The sequence below is a fragment of the Peromyscus californicus genome, unplaced genomic scaffold (genome assembly GCF_007827085.1).
Source record: "Peromyscus californicus insignis strain IS unplaced genomic scaffold, ASM782708v3 Scaffold_3__1_contigs__length_106647218, whole genome shotgun sequence".
Classification (NCBI taxonomy): Eukaryota; Metazoa; Chordata; class Mammalia; order Rodentia; family Cricetidae; genus Peromyscus; species Peromyscus californicus.
Window position 1 is genome coordinate 54,977,410 of NW_026294551.1, and position 20,121 is coordinate 54,997,530.

The following is a 20,121-nucleotide window of genomic DNA, read 5'->3' on the forward strand; positions in this document are numbered from 1 at the left end:
GAATGGCATGATGACATGTGTCTGTAATATCTAATGTCATGTTAAATATATGTGTATCCTTAAACCTTCATCATTAATTTATGGTAAAAACCGTATAAAATCCTACTGGTAGTTTGTTAATGTATAATATTTAGTCATCTCTAATGATTTCACCTATATGGTTGAACCCAGGACTTCTTGCTACCTATGAGTTAATGCCCGTTGGTCAGCATTTCCCCATCCCTTCTCCCTGATCTCTGGTAATTGCCATTCTGTTCTCAACTTCTGTGATAGAGTTTTTTTTACAGTCAATGTGTATTATTTACATATGATTTGATAATACATTTTATATTTTATATACTATTAAAGTATAGTGCTTATGCTCTATATGAAATTAGAATGAGGCTATAGCTCAGTGGTAGAGTACATGCTTGGCATATGCAAGTTCATATTCTTGAACCAGTTGGATATGATACAAGTGGATGAAGTTTGATCCAATACAACTCTATGGGTTCAATTCTCACCACCATAAGATCCATCCATCCATCCATACATACATAAAAATAATTAGCCGTTACTTAGAAATTTTTATTTTTTCCCCGAATGACTCATCTCTTGCTATCTGAAATAAGTTCAGGGCTAATCTAAAGGTCAGGTTGGGACAGGAGATGTGGCTCAGCTGTTAAGAACACTTACTGCTCTTTCAGAGGATGAGTTTGGATCCCAGCCCCCACATCAGGCAGCTCACAAACGATCATAGTTCCTGTTCCAAAGGATCCAAGAGCCCCTCTGGCCTCTGCAGGCATCTGCATATGCTCACATGCACAGACACATATAAATAAATTTAAAGAAAAAAATCAAGGTCATCTTGTTGAAGGAGTTTGATACGATGTAACTTTATGAAAGAAAACGTGCTCCTGGTTTTGTTTTGTGGAGGCTAAAAGAATCGAAGAGTGAAGCAGGGATTAGGAAGCTTTCCAAACACAAGAATATATCCTGTGGCCTGTTCTGCACCCTGGCACACAGTGATCTGAAGAGGTGGGGGGATCTGAAGAGACACTGGGTAGCATAGGGAACCCCACAATGCCGTGTCCAGTGGCCGGCGAATGCTGTGGGACACACTGCTTTTTATCAAAACACTGCCTTGATTCCCCCGGGTGAGTTCACCAGTGGTGTACGCTGGAGTCCATGTTAAACAGAAAAGACTGGGCACCGGGGTGTGGTGGGCCTAGCAGCATGCCTAGCAGCCTTGAGGCTGGCTGTGTGCTCCGGTACCACCACCAGCAATCAAGGAAACAAAAGGCCAACTGGGGACTCTTTCCCAAATCACTGCTAACCTTCTGGTAACTTCCATCTACTTAAATAACTTGTATCCCCAAGATCTAGCAATGAGCAGATGCCTCAGGTGAATCCATGGGTTTATCTTCCTGCTTGCCTATATTATTATTATTATTATTACTATTATATTACTATTATTATATTATTTTCTTTGAGATAGTGTTTTGCTATATAGCCCAGGCTGGCCTGGAACTTCTACCTCAGCTTCTCAAATGCTAAGATTACTGCTGTGAAACAACACATCTGGCTCCTGGGACGTTTTTAAATTTAAGATGCCAGAGTCTCTCCTTCCCCTCATTGAAATAGAATCCAAGCCGGGCGGTGGTGGCACACGCCTGTAATCCCAGCACTCGGGAGGCAGAGGCAGGTGGATCTCTGTGAGTTCGAGGCCAGCCTGGTCTACAGAGCTAGTCCAGGACAGGCTCCAAAGCTACAGAGAAACCCTGTCTTGAAAAATAAAAAAAAAAAAAAGAAAAGAAAAGAAATAGAATCCATGGCAGAAAGTCCCGAAAGTCTGGGCCTTTGAAAAGCTGCTTGTGGGCTAGTGGGATGGCTCAGAGGGTAAAGGTACTCGCTGCCAAGGCTGATGACCTGAGTTCCACGCCAGAACCCACATGGTGGAAAGAGAGGACTGACCCCCACAGGCTGCTCTCTAACCTGACATGCATACCGTAACATGCACACCCACCCCCTATGAAATAAATACATGCAATTTTAAAAAATGCTTTTTGTGTGTTTTGGGGGTTCAGGGAAGCTAAGCACCAGGGATAAAGGGTCCCTGAGACCCCCTTGACTTGAAAGTTGGCGTGCAGTGTCTTTTCCCATCCTTTGTATGCTGAGACATGAGACTAAACTCCCCTCCTCTCCTCCCTTCCAAAGCAAAACATAAAATGAACCATCTTACTTCAACAATTATCCATTTAAGTTTGTTGTTTGACACAAGGTTCCCTCTGTTGCCCATCCTGGCCTCAAACTTCTGGGCTCAGGCGCTCTCCTGCCTCAGCCCCGGTACCCAGCTCAACTATACATATAAAATGTACAACCCAGCACCATGTATGCTCACGGTGCTGGGTAGCCATCATCTCTTCCTGGCTCCTGAACACTTTCATCACGCAAAGAGAAAACCTGGTACCCAGTAAGTAGTCACCTTCCACTTCCCTTTCTCCCAGCTTCTAGAAACCATCACTTTGTATTGTGTCTCTTTGGCTTTCCTATTTTAGGTATTTCATATCAATAGAATGATACAAATAGGCAGCCTTGTGTGTCCGGGTCTTTCTGGGTACTTGACATGTTATTTTCAGGGAATCAGGGCTCTGTTTCTTTTTTACGGCTGAGTTGTATTCCACGGCGTGGATGTACCACATTTTGTTTTCCTCTTATCGACTGCTGCGTAGCCTGGTTGTTTCCCCTCTGACTCTCGTGAACAATGCTGCAAGGAACGTTCGCATATAAGTTATGAGCTGAACACCTGTTTTCAATTCTTCTGCGTGGAATTGCTGGGAAGGAAACGCTGTCGTAATCTAGTATCTAGGTTTTCCAGGGACTATCAAGCTATTGAAGTGTGATGACGGTTCCTCTTGTTCTTTGCTCTCGCAGATCTTCCTTGACGTGTCCTCACTGCCTGAAACAGAGCAACACCTTCGATCCTTTCCTGTGTGTGTCCCTTCCCATCCCCTTACGCCAGACGAGGTACGTGAGTGTCCTGAGTCTTGTGGCATGCCCCCTATACTTGACCTTCCTTCTCTTTCCTGGGGACCTTCTGGCCCTGTGTCTGCCACTTTTCACATAGCGTTTCTCCAGAGACCAGTCCTGCAATCAGGTGATGCTCAGTTATCAAATGGGTAATTAAAGAGAAAGGAGTGTCCATTCTTTAGCTGAGGAAGGAACATGAACAGGATGCTTGTGTGTCTCCATGCTGTGTCCTGACTTAGGTCTCTGGCCCACTCAGGAGCTGGCACAGGCCCTACGTCAATCAGACAAGGGCATCATGTTGCTACATGCTCTTCCCTGCTGTACCTCAAAAATCCTGTTCCTTCTTTATAAAGGCATGGGAAAATTTTATTTCTTTCATTTTGTTTTTAAGGCAGAGTCTCATTCTGTAGCTCAAGCTGGCCATCCCTCTGCCTTAGCCTCCCAAGTGCTGCGTCTATAGGTGTGAGCTACCATACTTGACTATAGGAAAATGATTTCATGAAGGAGCAGAGAAAGAAAAAAAGGCTTGTTTGGTACAGATGAGAAGAAATACGGTGTTGGGGTGAGCGAGCAGTGGGCTGCAGTGTCTTAAATGCCAGGAGCTGGCAGTGCAGTCCCTTTCCCAGAAGCCCATTTTGCCTCCAACGCAGATGGCCAGGCCAGTGTCGTGGAAGGTTGGTGAATTTGAATGGGGGAGCCAGTGCCGGCGTGGAGATGGAGGTGCTTCTGCATTGTGCTCCCACTGACCTCAGTCCTGTACCTCCTTTCTATTCCGCATGTTTAGGATCTAGCAGAACACAGGACCCCTTCCCCAAGCCTCGCCTCCTCTCCTCAGAACCGCTGTGCTGTCTGTACCATAAATACCCTAAACAGAACTGTTGTCTTAAACGGTAACGTGGGTTATACCGCCACTGGCAACTTCGGAAAATGTAGGCTGTGACTGAGGACCCCTGGTAGCTCAGAGGTTGAACAGTGACCCTGAGACAGACTTCCCAGGTTCTAATCCCAGCTTGTGGCTTGGCTAATTACCACAGCACAGCAGTCTAACCCAGGAGTGGGCTGTGGGGGCTCTGAGGGGAAGTGAAAGCAGAGATTGGCAAGGGAACTTTTCACCGAGGAGAAAGTCACCAATAGGGTTGATTTCTTCTAAAAGAAGCAGCTTGGCTGTTTTGTTTTTACAAAATACAGTTTTTTTGTTTTGTTTTGTTTTGTTTTTGTTTTTGTTTCTTGAGACAGGGTTTCTTTGTATAGCCTTGGCTGTCCTAGAACTAACTCTGTAGACTACGCTGGACTCGAACTCACAGAGATCCTCCTGCCCCTGCCTCTCAAGTGCCGGGATTAAAGGCGTGCGCCACCACTGTCTGGCCTTGCTTGTTTTTAATGCTAGCTGTTTAACTGTCCCAGTCAGAGGGTCAGAGATCTATATGGTTTGATTTCCACTCAAAACCCTTTTATGGTCAACCCTCTGAAAAGCAGTCTGGGAGATTTGGCTCTTTTCTGCCACCTACTGGAAGGGCACCTAACGTGCAGGGACCTAAAGCGCAAATGGTGTTTAAGCGCTAAGCCTGTTCCCATGGTCCGTGGTGTTGGTGACCATTTCGGTCAATCCTTTAAGGATTTGGGGTCCCTTTCTGTTTTTCAGGTTCCTGAGTGTCACTTTGGTCTTCCCCTCTAAGAGCCAGCGGTTCCTGCGGGTTGGCCTGGCCGTGCCGATCCTCAGCACAGTGGCGGCCTTGAGGAAGATGGTTGCAGAGGAAGGAGGCGTCCCTGCAGAGGAGGTGTGCTGGAACTGCTGGGCCTGGCCACTGGGTGACAGAATGCTGACTGGGCCAGCTGCCCAGACTCATGTGTGGTTCCCAGATGACTCTAGCATGACTCACTCACTAGCTTCTGTTTGATTAGTTGTCCCCCCGGGTACTTGTGGTGACCCGGCCTTGACTTCTCCCTGCATTATCAATTGCTAAGGGTGACCGCAGCAGGACACTTTGCCGTTCAGAAGGTGATGGGGATTGTGATGCAAGAGCAGCTAACCAGTCATACGTACTAAGTGTGGGACTGGTCTTACAGTTGTGCGTGCCCTCCCGTCCTCCCTCCCTCCCTCCCTTCCACCCTCTCTCTTCCCTGAGATAGAGTCTCACTATATGGTTCTGGCTAGCCTGGAACTCCTATATACAGTTCGGAGTGGCGTTAAATTTGTAGCCACCCTTCTGCTGTGCTTTTCCGCTTCTGATGATATCAGCCAGGTACTGAAGGGCCGTAGAACTCACTCTGAAGCCCAGGCTAGCCTCATGCTCATGGCATACTAATGGCAATTCTCTTCCCTCCACCTCCTGAGTGCTGGTTGTTACACGTGTGAGCTGTCACACTCAGCTTGATTTTGCTTTCTAAGGAGTCCTGGTGATGAACTGGCTTTACTGTGCCTGGAGGACCCCTGTGATGTGGTGGGATAAAAGTGGTCCAATGGGCACCGGGCGGCGGTGGTGCATGCCTTTAATCCCAGCACTCGGGAGGCAGAGGCAGGCGGATCTCGGTGAGTTCGAGGCCAGCCTGGTCTGCAGAGCGAGTTCCAGGACAGGTTCCAAAGCTACACAGAGAAACCCTGTCTCGAAAAACAAAACAAACAAAAAAGTGATCCAGGGACAAGCAGTGTGGCAAGATGCGAGAGCGCGTGAGTGTCCTAGTTGCTGTGACCGAGTATGTGGAAAAGGCAACTTCCGGGAGGAGTTTATTTCAGCTCCCAGTTTGAGGGGGACAGCCGGTCCTGGCGGGGTGGTGTGGTGGCGGCAGTGTGAGGCGGCTGCTCACATTTCTGTCTGCAGTCAGGAGGCAGAGAGAGATCAAGGCTGGTGCTCGGCTTGCCTTTGTGTTCAGTCTGGCCCCCGGCCATAGAAAGGTGCTGCTTACCTTCCTCGAGGGCTTTTGTCTTCAGTTAAACCTTTTTAGAAACACACTCATGGGCACTGGCAGGTGTGCTTCTGCTCTCCAGCTCCCTGACCTGGGCCCTGCGAGTAGTTGATCAGCCTTCTGTTTCTTTAACTATAAAATGGAAAATTTATGCTTTCCAGGTAACCTGGTAGAAATTAAACAAACAAAAACACACGTGTAACCTTTCTGCTAAGTAATAATGCACGTACAGCAAAGTATACATATCTTAAGGTTGTGGCCGTCTGTATATTTGTATAATCTTACTCTGGTTATCAAGGCTTCCATCGCTCCACTGGCTCCCTCCTACCCCTACCTGAGTAGTCCTGACCTCCATCTCTACCTGTAGCGTTTTTATGAAACTCTCACACAGAGGAAAATAATGCACGTTTTCCTTGTAAACTCTAAAGTGGAGCTAACGCGATGGTTCAGAGGGTCGTGGTGCTTGCCACCAAGCCTGAAGACCCAAGTTCGATCCCTAGAGCCTACATGGAAGAAGGAGAGAACTGACTCTGGAAAGTTGCCTTCTGACTTTTAAACACATGCCATGGTTTGCACACAACAGCCCCCACCCCTACCCCCTGCCACCCCACAGGTGTGTGTGTGTGTGTGTGTGTGTGTGTGTGTGTGTGTGTGTGTGTGTGGTGTGGTGGTGGTGTGTGTGTGTGTATGTGTGTGTGTGTGTGGTGGTGGTGGTGGTGTGTGTGTGTGTGTGTGTGTGTGTATGTGTGGTGGTGGTGGTGGTGGTGTGTGTGTGTGTGTGTGTGTTTGAAAGAAAGAGGGAGAGCACATTTGGGCGAGTTGACAGTAATGAAAAGATCAGAAAGGACAATGTGGTAGGGGCAGAGGTTGAGCAGCAGGACTGTCAGGAATGTGAAGCATCAGATGCATTTGTGAGGGGGATGGAACTCACATGGTGTCAGTACAGGATGGACAGTCTGATTGGAACTTAAACATCCCTCCTGATGTTTTGATTTCTTTGATTGGCGTGCTTGTCTATGGGGATGGAAGTGTCTGGATGTATTTATTCTATGGCTTGTGATTTGGGATACATAAATTGATTTATTTTTTATTTGCCAAAAGCCAGTGTGACTAACGAGCAAAGCCTAATGTTAAAACTTCTCGAAAGAACACAAAGATCTTGGTATGTTTTGATTCCCTTAGACCTTTTTGATTTAGATATTATTGCAGATAGTAGCCAGGTATTGGTGGCTCATGCCTATAATCCAGAATTTGAGAGGATTGCTGCAGATTCCAGGCCAGGCCAGCCAGGGATATGTACTTGTCTTGACTTTGACCCCCTCAAAAATAAGTTATCATAGATAGTAAGATAGTAGTTGTTATTGTTCTATAATATAATATTTTCTCCCTCTCCCTACTTGTAGTTAAATATAGTTTCATTTGGTCTTATGGTTTGAATGGACAGTGAAGATTTAAACTTAATGTGTACTATTTTCTTTGGTTTATTTATTTATTTATTTTTTGGTTTTTCAAGACAGGGTTTCTCTGTGTAGTTTTCTTGCCTGTCTTGGATCTCGCTCTGTAGACCAGGCTGGACTTGAGTGCTGGGATTAAAGGTGTGTGCCACCACCGCCCGGCTGATTCGTTTCTTTTTTACAACTCAAATTTTTCTTCTGATTCAGCTTTTTTTCTTTTAAGCCTGAAATATATCTTTTGTAAGAGAACTTCCCAGCCAGTATGTCTCAAATGGACTCTGTGAGATGTGTGTTTTGAGGTGGTTTCTGGAGCAGCCAGGTCTCTTTCCTGTAGTGTGAAAACCAGCTCCTTCTTCCTGTGTTTCATGAATATGTTTTTCAGGCATGGCATTATGTGAGAAAAATTACACCATCTGGAGCCCCTCTTAATGGAACACTGTTTATGGAAAACACTTTTTATTTATCCAGAGTGTTTTTATTCTACTTGTGCTGTGGTAGGTTAGCTAGGTATAAAACTCTCTATTTTAAAAAAATGTGTGTTTGCAGTTAAGATGTCTTTGATTAATCTAATTATTATGTTTGCTATATTTTCTGATTTAAAATATGTGGGTACTTGGAAGGAAAAGAGAAATGAGTTTTAAGACTCCGAGTTATTTATTTTTTAATTTTATGTTTATTTGATGTGCGTGCGTGCGTGCGTGTGTGTGTGTATGTGTGTGTGTGTGTGTAGGCATGCACACATATGGAGTCCAGAGGACAACTTGCAGGAGTCAGTTCTTACCTTCTGTGGGTTCCAAGGATCAAACAGTTCATCAAGCTTGGCGACAAGTACCTTTCCCCACTGAGCCATCTCTCTGGCCCTGTTTTTGAATTCTTATCTGTTGGATTCCTTTTGAGAAAATGATCCTTCTCATTTCAGGTGATCTTGGTTGAATTGTATCCCAATGGATTCCAGCGGTCATTCTTTGATGAAGAGGACCTGAATACCATTGCAGAGGGTGATAATGTGTATGCTTTCCAAGTCCCTCCCTCACCTGGTCCGGGGACACTCTCAGGTACAGTAGTGTGTGGAATAATTTGTTTTGTATGAGTTATGGGTTTGAGAGGGTCTTCTCAGGGTGCTGAGGCTGCAAACCGTTAGCTTTAACCCTTTGAATCCTTAGACTCATTTCCTCTGTAATTTGATTTACAGATGATGGATATTAAAATCTCAGTGAGAACAAGAATTACTGGGATGGTTACTTAAAGCAGACTTCTGGGCCCCTTACTCAGAGTTTCTGATTTAAAGACCTCCCGGCAAGCTGGAGAATCTTCACGTCAATCATGTTTCCCAAAGATGCTGAATATGCAGGTCCAGGGACCACACTGAGAATCACTGCTTAGCAGGAGATGCTGGTGTTACCTTTGTTTCAGGACTCTTACAATTCACAGTCCTTATCTGGAGTCAGATTCCTACCTAGGACAGACACACACACACACACACACACACACACACACACACACACACACACACTACTGTTGTTAACAGTTCTCACTTCCTAATGCTTGTAATTTTCCAGAACCTCTGACTGGTGAATATGGTCATTTTTTTTCTTTTTTAGCTGACTTTCATTGTACATCAGTGTACATTTTAGCACAATTAGCCGGTTTAGAAGACCATGTTTAAAGACTCTGTTGCAGCATGCAGCAGCCCCCACCTACTGCAGATTCTCTTTCTGAAGTTTCTGTTACCTGCACCCCCATGCCCTAAAAAGATTAAAAGAATAATTTTGGGAATATCCATTGCTAATATGTGTGTTTGTTTTGTGGTACTGGAGAATCAAACCCAGGGATTTATATATGCTGGTCGAGTACTCGCACGACCACTGAGCTATGCCCCAGCCTCACAATTAAATATCCTTGATGACAGTAACTTGTTATCATTTTTCTATTTATCACTTTTTGTTATTATTCTCTTATTGTACCTAATTTACAAATGAATATTTATCATAGGTAAAAATGGTAGGAAAAGGCATACTATTTGTAGGGATGGTAATGTGATGGTAACTGCCACACCTCAGATGAATCCTGTGCTCTTAGCCCATGTCCTTAGATAGCCTAGGCAGTGAGCTGTGGGAAGCAGATGTTTTGATGTTCTCCGAGTCAACAGGAGAATTCGGGGCTGTGTAATCTGGAACAAAACACTGATTGACCTTGACTGTTCTACAACCCAGGGAAATAAGCCCTAACTTCAAATTCAATCATGGCTAACACATATTTTCCTTGAAAAAAAAAAAATCAGTATTTCAGAATTGATTGGAACAAGAGGCTAGCCCAGGCCCTCTCCTTTGTCCCTGTGAGTGGATGCTCTAAGGTTCTCTTGGATGAACACATAAAAGCAACCCAGGTAATTCTGGGGTATTTTTCAGGTTGCTTTTGCAAATTGCTAATTAAACCCAGACCCATCTTTTGAAATTACTGGCTGACTACAACTACCAAATCCTATCATGTGTATATGAATTGTGTGTGCCAGGTGCTAAGCGACCCGGTGCTGAGAGCCTCTCTGTCTCCCCTCGGAGCTTTGTCTGAATAGATGCTCTGGTGTCATTCTCTCCTCCAGCTCATCCATCTGGGCCGTCAGTGTCACCTCGCCTGGCCGTCCATGACAGCCAGTGCTTCTCCAAGCCTCTCCACGGTGAGAGGGTGCTCATCCTCTTCTGTAACCTGGTGGGGTCGGGGCAGCAGGCAAGCAGGTATGTGAGTCTGTTTTCATGTGCTACGTGGGGTTTGTAGACCTGTGCTTGGCATTCCCTCCTCCCTCCCTCTCTCCTTCCCTCTCTCTCTTTCTTCATCTTGTATAGCCCAGGCTGGCCTCAAACTCACTACGTAACCAAGATGGGCTTAGAACTTCCGGTCTTCACGTCTCAATCACTCCAGTGCTGGGATTGGAGGGGTAGACCACCACCCTGGGCTCTGTACTTGGATTCCATCTGGGATAATTTTAACTTGATAAAATAAGTATCTATTCCCAGTGTTAATAAGGTAGAAGATGAGAGCACCGTGCTTCTGAGCAAGAGGATTAGCTATAATTGCCACGAGCAGATGGCCGCCACCATTCTTAATTAAACATCAGAGGTTTCCTGTTAACTGCAGGAGCAATTGTGATTGCCTGTACTGCTACTGCTTCATAGCATGTCATGAGAGCTAGCAGCAGCCAGCCAGTGCGGAAAACGGGCTTCAAGAGGCAAGTGAGGCATGGCCGGGCACACCTGTAATCTCAGTTCGTCAAGAGGCTGAGGCAGGAGGATTGTGAGTCCAGCCTGGGCTATGCAGCAAGTTACGAGCCAGTCTGGGCTGCATAGTAAGTAGACCCATCACTGGGGGAACAAAAGGGTGGGAGAAGTAAAGGAAGTGAAAACCCTCACTGTTTGTAGTTTGGTAGTCTGTCGAGAAGACATGAACTGGAAACTGATTCAAACTGATTAAAGTGTTTAGGAAAGTGGTTGGTTATATTATAAATATTAAAAAAAAAAATCGACAGCTTTCTAATATAACCAGACAAAGTGTTTTAAAGGAGATTGTGACTGTTTGGGGTGATGGCCTGATTTGATCATTCTGCAGTGTATGCATGTACTGAAACACTGCATTGTGCCCTATACAGATGCATATTTATCATCTACCAACTAAAAGGCAAATAAAATGTTTGAAGAATTCTGGGGGCTGGAGAGATGCTCAGTGGTTAAGAGCACTTGCTGCTCTTGAAGAGGACCCAGTTTGGTTCCCAGCACCCCCTGCTGGCTCACAACCATTCAAAACTCCATTTCAAGGGGGTCTGACACTGGCCTATGCAGACACTAGGCATGCATGTGGTGCTCATACATGCATCCAGGCAAAATATTTATACACACAAAATAATATAATGAGAGAGAGAGAATGAATTCTAGTGTGGCTCAGTGATATAGCATGTGCTTATCATGTACAAGGCCTCCAGCACTACATAAGCAAAACAAAACAAAAACAAGGTGGGATTCTAGTGAGATAGGTTTACTAAGGTTGATAAAATAGTTCCAAAGTTTATCTGGGATCATAAGGTGATAGGAATAGCCAGGAAATATTGGCGGGGCGGGGGGAGGTAGTGACAGCCACAAGGACACCGATTGTGGATTTTAGAGATTAGGGTCTTCCTCTGTAGCCCAGGCTGGTCTGGCACTCCCTGTGTAGCTCACTCAGGCTGGCCCCAAACTCATGATCCTTCTGCCTCAGTCTCCTAGCTCCTAGAAACATAGGTGTGTAGTGTGATATACAGCTCAGTAAAATCTTAATTGTTAAAATATTATGATAGGGGTAAAAGAATATGGAATTAATCAACAGAACCAAATAGGCCAAAGTGTCTTTAGGTATTTATTATTTGATAAAATGACATATATTTCATAGTCCTAGGGATGGATGCATTATCCAATAATTAAGGATTAGCAAATCACTTCTTTTTATTTGAAATTATTCTTTCCTCTTGCCATAAGTTTGTACATATAAATTCCATATTAATTAAAAAGGTAGCCACAGAAAAATTGCCATAAACTACCTGATAAGCAGCGTAGGAGGCATGCTGGCCCTCCTCTGACGGAGTCCCTCTCTCAACAAAGCAAGCAAAACTGAAAACCAACATAGGATATTTCTGTCTTTGAGTAGAAGAGGCTGTTTTTTGAAACACATAAAATAAGGGACCAAGAAGGAGGAGATGTAAGTTTCAAACAAATTTAACATTTTAATCTGAAACCAAATGTAAAAACTTAAAGGCAAAAGAAAAGGGGGGAACGTAGATATGCCTTGTGAGAGGTGAAGGATTCACATACACCACAGAAAACCTAGTTGTCACTCAAATGAGATAGCGTAGTTCATAGTAAAATGAGTTCACAGAAGTACATGCATAGGGTTAAAGATTCAGTGTCATTGGCAGTGAGAGAAGCCTTACTGTGCTGGCAAGATTCTATTCCTAGCCCTTCAGATTGCTAAGGAAATCTGGACTACTCATTCTGAACAAGAATAAAGGCACTTATGGGATAAGATGATTAAAAAAACACCCAGCTCTTTGTCCAGGGACCTGAATAAAGGCACTTGCTTTCCCAGTGGACTGATGCGCTTTTTTTGTAGGGCATTTTGGCGGTAAGTAGCATTGGCTTTGTTTTTCTACTTATAGAACCTCCTTCCTGGAAGAACAATTGGTCACATGTAGCTGAGGGTCTGTGCCTAGGCTATGTAGTCTCTGCTGTAAAGCAGCATTGTTTAAACCATAACGAACTGGAAGCAACTCAAACTGCATAACAACACGGGGTAGGTTGATGAGCTGATCTGTCCATTCAGTGGCTGCACAGTGCCCTTCCCCATCCAGACAGGTCCCCTCATTGGTGCTCGGTTTTAGCAACGTTGATTCAACAGTTTTGCATTATCTGGTCAGATCTTCCCACAGCCGGGGTGCCTGTGGCAGAGCAGGGGCCTGTGGGTACATCCTGTGCTCACTGACAAGCCCACTGCTAGACATTCAGTGGCTTGGGAGATGGGAAACTTCAGAGTAATGAGAATATTCCTGAGATAGGACAGTGTGTCATATAGATGCTTTGCTCTGGTTCCCACACCCCCTTCCCCTGCTCTCTGCTGTGGGAGCCAATCCCTTGGAACAGTCTGCAAGGCAGCTTATATGTGTAATATATATAAGCACCTGGCAACTGCATGTAGTACTTGGCTCTTAACTGTTCACTAATCCATTGGAGAGGAACCAAAGCTAAGCAAACATACATGACTCTTGTTGGATTTTCCTCTGCAGAAATAACTTATTTCCTTGGATTTTCAGGTTTGGGCCACCGTTCCTGATACGTGAAGACAGAACGATCTCCTGGGCCCAGCTACAACAGTGTATTCTCAGCAAGGTTCGATGCCTCATGAGGAGTGAGGTCCCTGCACAGGTCTGTGTGCATAAGTTCAAGAGTGTGTGCATTTGTGTGTGTGTGTGTGTGTGTGTGTGTGTGTGTGTGATTTTATGTGCAAGGAAGTTACCATTTTATGGCTTGTGAAATAAATAGTAATAAATAAAGAGTAGCATTTGTGTTATTATTCTCAATTTTGTGTTTTTATGGTTTTCCATATTTTTTTTTGCTAGAGGCTGGCACATAATAAGTTGTAGCTTATACATATAGATCAAAATTTGAAGATACTTGTTAATGTTTCCTTTTCTCCTCTCCTTCCCCAACCTTCTCTCTTGAGACGAGGTCTTGCTCCACAGTCCAGGTTGGCCTTGAATTTGTGGCTGTCCTCCTGCCTCAACCTCCCTGAGTGCTGAGTTTACAGGCACCAGTTACCACACCTGGCTTGAGATAGAATTTCTTTTTTTTGTTTGTTTTTATTTTTAAAAAATTACAATTCCATTTATTTCTTTATTTACTTATTACGTGTGTTTGTGTGCCTGTTCATGCCATGATGCACACGTGGGGGTCAGAGGACTCCTTTGGGAGTTGTTTCTCTTCTGCCATCACTTGAGTCTGGGAGGGATTGAACTCAGGTGTCAGGCTTGGCAGCCAGTGCCGTTGCCCATTGAACCACCTTGCCAGCCCTTGAGATGTAATTTCTGTGGAAAATGAGTGGTTGATCATGATGATGATGATGTCCTCGAGTGAAAATCTAGATGATAAAATAATTTCGTCTTGAGAAACCGAGTTGAAAAACTCAAGGAAAAAAAATACTTGCTTGTCTTGTTCCAAAAATTTAAGAAAGTTTAAAACTCATTGACTTCCACCATAAAACCATTATTTTTTCATTTCTGTGCCATGAGCTGCTCTGGCAGGGAAGGTATTGGGATCTTCAGGGTCGCATCAGTAGTCTTGAGAATCTTATTTCAGAAACTGTTTAATTTTCTTTCAAGGGGGTTATACCAAACGATTTCATAGATAATCTGTCACAATGGCTATTTCTTTCTATCAAAGACAGCTCTCTACATTTGATTTAGGGTTCATACCAAAAAGCAACTTGTTAAAGACCTTCACTATATTTGTCCAAACTTTTATGTCTAAAGGATTTTGTTCGATGTACCGCAGAGCCTGAATTAGAAGCTAGATTCTCCACAAGTAGGTCAGACTATCTAGTAATAGTGGTGACTATCCCCCAGACTGTGCGCCCGGGACTGTTGAAAGGGGACAAAACCACTTTCATGTGAGCATTTATTTCAGCTGCCTCCCCCTTCCCCACCTGTCCTTGCTCCTTACCTCGTCACATGCATATACTTTTGCTCCTGTGTCCTTACAGTGTTAGGAACTAATCAAACCATCCGTGAGGCCAGCCGAATTCAAGTGCAGGCAGCCTCAGCCTGGCCCTGGATAGTTTTCCTTGTTGGTAAATGTGCAGCTGGGCATGATCTGCTCTACAAATCATGTGCTCAGAATGGTTACAAGGCTCTCAGGATAGCCCTCCTACTTAACTTAGACGCTGCTTTAAAATTTGTATCTATTTTCTTATGAATATGTGTGTGCCTCCTTATCTATATGTACACCATATATGTGCACTGCCTGGGGAGGCCAGAAGAGGGAGTCTTATCCCCTGAACTGGAGTTCTAGGTAGTTGTGAGCTGTCTGTTGTGGGTGCTGAGAACGGAATCTGGAACCTATGCAAGGGCAGCAAGTGCTCTTAATCACCGAGCCATCTCTCCAGCCCCTATCCTTAATTCTTTCAATACTGTATTAAAGATTGGCTCCGAGTGGCAATAATTCAAAAAAGATCTATTCAGAGTTCTCAAAACGGAGCTGACGAGATTAAGCATAGTGAACATACATTGAAGGCTCTAAAATGAATCTGCTTAGCCTAGAATAGAGGACAGGAAAGTGTTCCTTGCAAAAATGAACCATTTACTGGAGAGAATTAATTTGCATGAATTATGAAGAAAAAGACTTATCACTGCAGAAACTTTTTTTTTTTTTTTTATGGTCACCAGCACTACTGGTGAGCCCAGCACTACTGCTTTATGCAGGGTTGGCTGCCTTCACATGGATCTTGGGATCTGGTTAGTGGATGGCCTCCCTGTGCAGACATCGCTCAGTCAGTTAGGAGTGACAAAGGAAATTAACATTCTCAGAAAGTGTACACCCTTTCATGGCCAACCTGAATCAAAGCCCCTGAGGTTAGCAGGCTTCCAGCCATTGATTTGATCTTGTCAAAACCATAGATCAACCACACACTGTACATTTATTGTTGGAGGATACGTGAGGGTTTTTGTTGTTTTGTTTTTTTTGTCTTTTGATCGTAGTCTAGGAACTGAGCAAATTCCCTTGAAGTTCACTGTCTAGACCAGTAGTTCCTCATGTTGTGGTGACCCCCAACCATAAAAAAATATTTTCATTGATACTTTATAACTGTAATGTTGTGACTGTTACAAATTGTAATGTAAATATCTGGTATGCAGGTGGTCTTAAGGGACCTCTGAGAAAGCGTCATTCAACACCCAAAAGGGCCAGGCCCCACAGGTTGAAAACCATTGGTCTAGGCTCTTGTGCTAATCAGTGTCACATAACTGCGTTTAAATCCCACAGAAACTGGGATTTAAATACCTCAGAATATTGGGGATTCACAGTCATGGCACTTACATGGATTCAGATGCCATGAGCATGACAGGTGGTGACATGTGATGGCAGGAACATTTATGGAACAAAACCATCACATCTCAAGTGTAGCATGGGATGGGAGAGTTGGAGATTCTGAAGTTCCCTTTGTGGATGCCCCAATAACCTAAGGGCCTCTCACAAGACTACCTCCTAATTGGCTGCTGTATAGACCAAATGTTCAGTGAAGACAATTAAATAGCATTCAACCAGAGCGACCTTCTACAGCATGACCCTAGCTTATCCCCAGCCCTGATTGCCCTTACACATGGCTGCTGCCACAGCCACAGGAGCCCCTCACAACTGTCTCAATGAGTTTTGGACCTTTTGGTCTTCTGAAGTGCTGGCCGTTACTCTTTCCTGGACTTCTAAAGCTTTCCTCCTCTTCTCTTGCCAACCTTACCCATGATTTTAAGGAACGATATCTGCCATCAGCTTTAATTTAGAAGGAAATTTTAGTTTTTTACTCACTGTAGCCAAGTTCTTAAGTGACAGCTTTAAAAACTGTATTTCCTTTATTTGAATGAAGACTGTGTTGATTTTTTTGGCAAAATATGTAAGTTAATCATTCATAAGTATATGTTAATTACATCTGCCATGCTATGTAACTATTATTACCATACTCTCAGTTTTTTAAAACAATCCTCTACAAAAACTCTATACCCATTTAATAGCAGAATACCCTATTCCCTCCCCACTAGCCCTGTATACCAATGGCATATGTTTGATTTTCCCCCCACCACCCAGTGTGCCTGAGATGGGCCCCCGGGCCTTGCACACAATGAAGCTCTCGCAAGCTTAGAAGTCGTTCAGGCTGAAGATAAGGGTGATGAACATAGGTGGTAGATTTCTTGCTTCTTTATTTGTTCTATTATGATATGTGTGTGTGTGTGTGTGTGTGTGCATACACGTGTGTACATGTGAGTGCCAGACCCAGAGCCTGCTTAGAATGTGCTCTACCACCAAACTACATCTCCATCCTGCTCCTTCGTTTGTAAGCCTGGGTGAAATTGAGTTGTGCCTATCTACTGCATTTCACTTATCCATTTATCTGTTACCAATATGTGAGTTGTTCCCACCTTTTGACTATAGGGAACAGTGTTGGAACCATGAGTATCCAAACATCTCTTGAAGCCCCCAGCTTAGAGTGGTTTTAGGAGTAAAGTTAATGGATGAGATGGTAGCTGTGGGTACAACCTTGTGAGAAACTCAGAGTTGATTTCCACAGCACTGTTTTACATTCTCACCAACCATGCATGCGCATTCCGATTTCTCCACATCCTCGCCAACACATACTCCTCTCCCCTTTTAAAATTAGAATATAGTTAGAAATATAGTTGCTATGGCGGGTTTAAGTGACAGCTCATTATGGCCTTGGTTCATTGGTTATTTATAAATGGTAGTAACCATCTTCTATTGTGCTTTTGTTATCTGCATGTGTTTGGAGAAACATGTATTTAGGTCCTCTGGCCACTTTTGAATCGGGTTATTTGTTCCACTGATTTTTTTTGAGGCACCTATAATGTAAGCATATCTCTGTAAGATTTGCTTCAATTTTAGAAATGCTAGAATATTATAGCATGTGTATATGAACTTGTTTTTACACAGCTGTCTCATTGTGGTGATGATAATCATGTCCATAAAAAAGGTTGAACTACATATCAATAATTAATTAAAAATAGATCTTGCTTTCCACTTACTGTATCAGTATCTGCTCCAGTTAAACACTTGTTTTTACATATGCTGTGTTCATTGTGTGAGGGGTTATGTTCAGTATAGCAAGCATGGCATTCGGTTACTATATTAAGAGACTGACTGAATCTTCAAAACAGTGGAGCCTTTGTAGCTCTCCATTTTAAATACCAGCTATTAAGAGACTATTCAAAATACTATGGGGAAAAAAGTGCTTGCTCTTTTGATTCATTTATGTGTCACAGAGTCAGTTGCTCAGCACTGGGACTATGTGATGAACTGTCGCCTCTGGTTTTGTCATGGCAGGACCTGGGGACTCTGTTCTCCATCCGGGTTGTGGGGCTTTCCTTGGCCTGCAGCTACTTATCTCCACAGGACAGCCGGCCCCTCTGTCACTGGGCAGTTGACAGGTAAGGGAAGGGATGGCTCATGCTCTTCCTGAGCTAGGCTTCCTAAAGAAGACTACAGAACAATACAATTACTGACAATACTAGCCATTCTTGATCGGTTCCTCTCTAGTACCAGCCACCTTGTTGGGTCCTTAGACACATTTTGCTCCTTTATTCTTGTTTTTAAACCCTGTGTCCAAGAATGGCCACTTCAAAGATGAGGGAGCAATGACATTACTAGAGATTGACTTGCTCATACTTACACAGCTGGTGAGTGGAGAAGCCTGAGTTTGCACCCAGATTGGTCTAACAGATGCACCATGTGGTACAGGGGGTGAGGTCATGCTCCAGACCCCAGTGGGAATGAGTGTCCCCTTTGAAGTGGATGACAAGACCACAACTGGATCATCACTCCTAAACTGTAAAAGGTTGTGGACTACAGCTGGGGGCTAAAGCCACTATGGCTGACTCTTCTGTGCCTCTGACTTCATGATGCTCCCAATGTCTGTTCAATAGCTTGTCACAGCGCAGCCTTGTCTAGACTTCTTCAGCGCTGGCACAATATCCACAGGGTGATTTTGTTCTCTGCACCAGTAATCTGATACCTTTGGTGATATTCCCACGGAGCTCAGTCCACAGTAAGGGTCTCTGGTTTCCTGACCTGGTCAGATTGAGGTGCTGAGTCTAGAATGTAGAGGCAGACCAGAAGGCTCCCCAGAATACCCTATTTATACCCTCCTTAGCTGGTAAGTTAGGAAGAGAGGAGCCATGTCAGCCAGGACCTGCTTTGGTCTGACAGGAAAAGGAAACCCTGGGGAAGAAGGGCCCCAAGTGGCATTTGGTGTTGGAGCTGACAGTTATATTCCTCAATGTGTGCTCTGCAGGCTGGAACCAGCCTCTAGCGAGTTTGTTACCAGGCCATGACAGGGACTTGAGAGGAAGCACCTCAGTACATGAAAGCAGTAGGACCAAGTCATGCAAAACTCTATTGAAAATAAGGAATGGAAGCTGTACTTGGCATGTGCACTCTTACCAAGTGTGTGCAATCTCATCTCACTTCGGGTCTTCTGTGAGTCCGGAACTTTCTATTGAATCATCTTGGTGACAGGCTTGTCACAAATCCTAAACAATATTTTGGGTGTAAACTTGACGACTACTTGCTTTTCTTGATTCAGGATAAGACTTCCTACCCTTCACTTTCTTCCTTCACTTCTCCTGCCTTTTCTGAAATGGATGGAGCCACAGAAGTTGGGAGGGGCTGTAGTTTGACTCACTGAGATTTTCTACACACATTGGAGGGTTTGGAAGCCTTTGAGTGGTGTGGGTGGGTTTACAGGGATCCTTCTGCATTGTTGTTGGGGGGAATGTTAGTTCTCCTGGGGTGCCATCAGTCCTGGCTCTTTGTGTAAAATGCTCATTTGGGTGTTTGTGATGCTGTGACCAAGTACCTGCCAGGAACACCTTGAGGGAAGGAAAGATTTGCTCTGCCTCATGATTTCAGTCCATGGCCACCTCTGCTGTTCTGGGGCCTGTGGTGAGGCAGAGCATTGCATACTCAAGGAACTTCTTTACCTCGTGTTTGCTAGGAAACAGAGAGAGAGATACAGGAAGAAATTAGAGATGAGATACACCCAGTGACCCACCCCCTGTGACCTATTCCAGCTAAGTTTCCCCTTTAAAGAATAATGTCACTAGCTGTGGGAGATATTTCATATTCAAATCTTGGCAATGTGTAACTTCCCTGTAGATACTGAAAAGATAGCTGGGCCTTCAGTGGAACAGTTAATTGTGTCCTAGCAGCTGGAAAGACACAGCTCCTACCTAGAACTCCCACCTCCTGAGAGTATCAGTAGAGGGCATTAAGGGGTAGGGAAAGAGCTAAGGCCTTCAGCAGACTTAGAGCCCTTCAGTGTGGTTTTAGTCAGTTTAGGGTCTTTTTGTCTGGAACTTTTCTCCAGGGAGGAGTGGGGAAGCTGACTGCGGAGCCCTGAGAACTGTGGGAAGGAAGCTCTGTTTTCTGACAGGTGGTTTCCTCATTCTCTCCTCATTCTCTCC

At 44.3% G+C, this 20,121-nt stretch overlaps 1 protein-coding gene across 2 annotated transcripts in view; it reads left to right on the plus strand.

The window, feature by feature from the left end:
• Positions 1-20,121, plus strand: part of Usp43 (ubiquitin specific peptidase 43) — a 63,976-nt gene that overhangs the window by 20,302 nt on the left and 23,553 nt on the right. For both annotated transcript variants that reach the window (XM_052757869.1, XM_052757870.1), the window contains exons 4-9: positions 2,914-3,006; positions 4,652-4,787; positions 8,287-8,422; positions 9,967-10,099; positions 13,195-13,306; positions 17,984-18,087. In XM_052757869.1, coding sequence (XP_052613829.1) covers positions 2,914-3,006; positions 4,652-4,787; positions 8,287-8,422; positions 9,967-10,099; positions 13,195-13,306; positions 17,984-18,087 — 714 coding nt within the window. The remainder of the gene's footprint in view (positions 1-2,913; positions 3,007-4,651; positions 4,788-8,286; positions 8,423-9,966; positions 10,100-13,194; positions 13,307-17,983; positions 18,088-20,121) is intronic.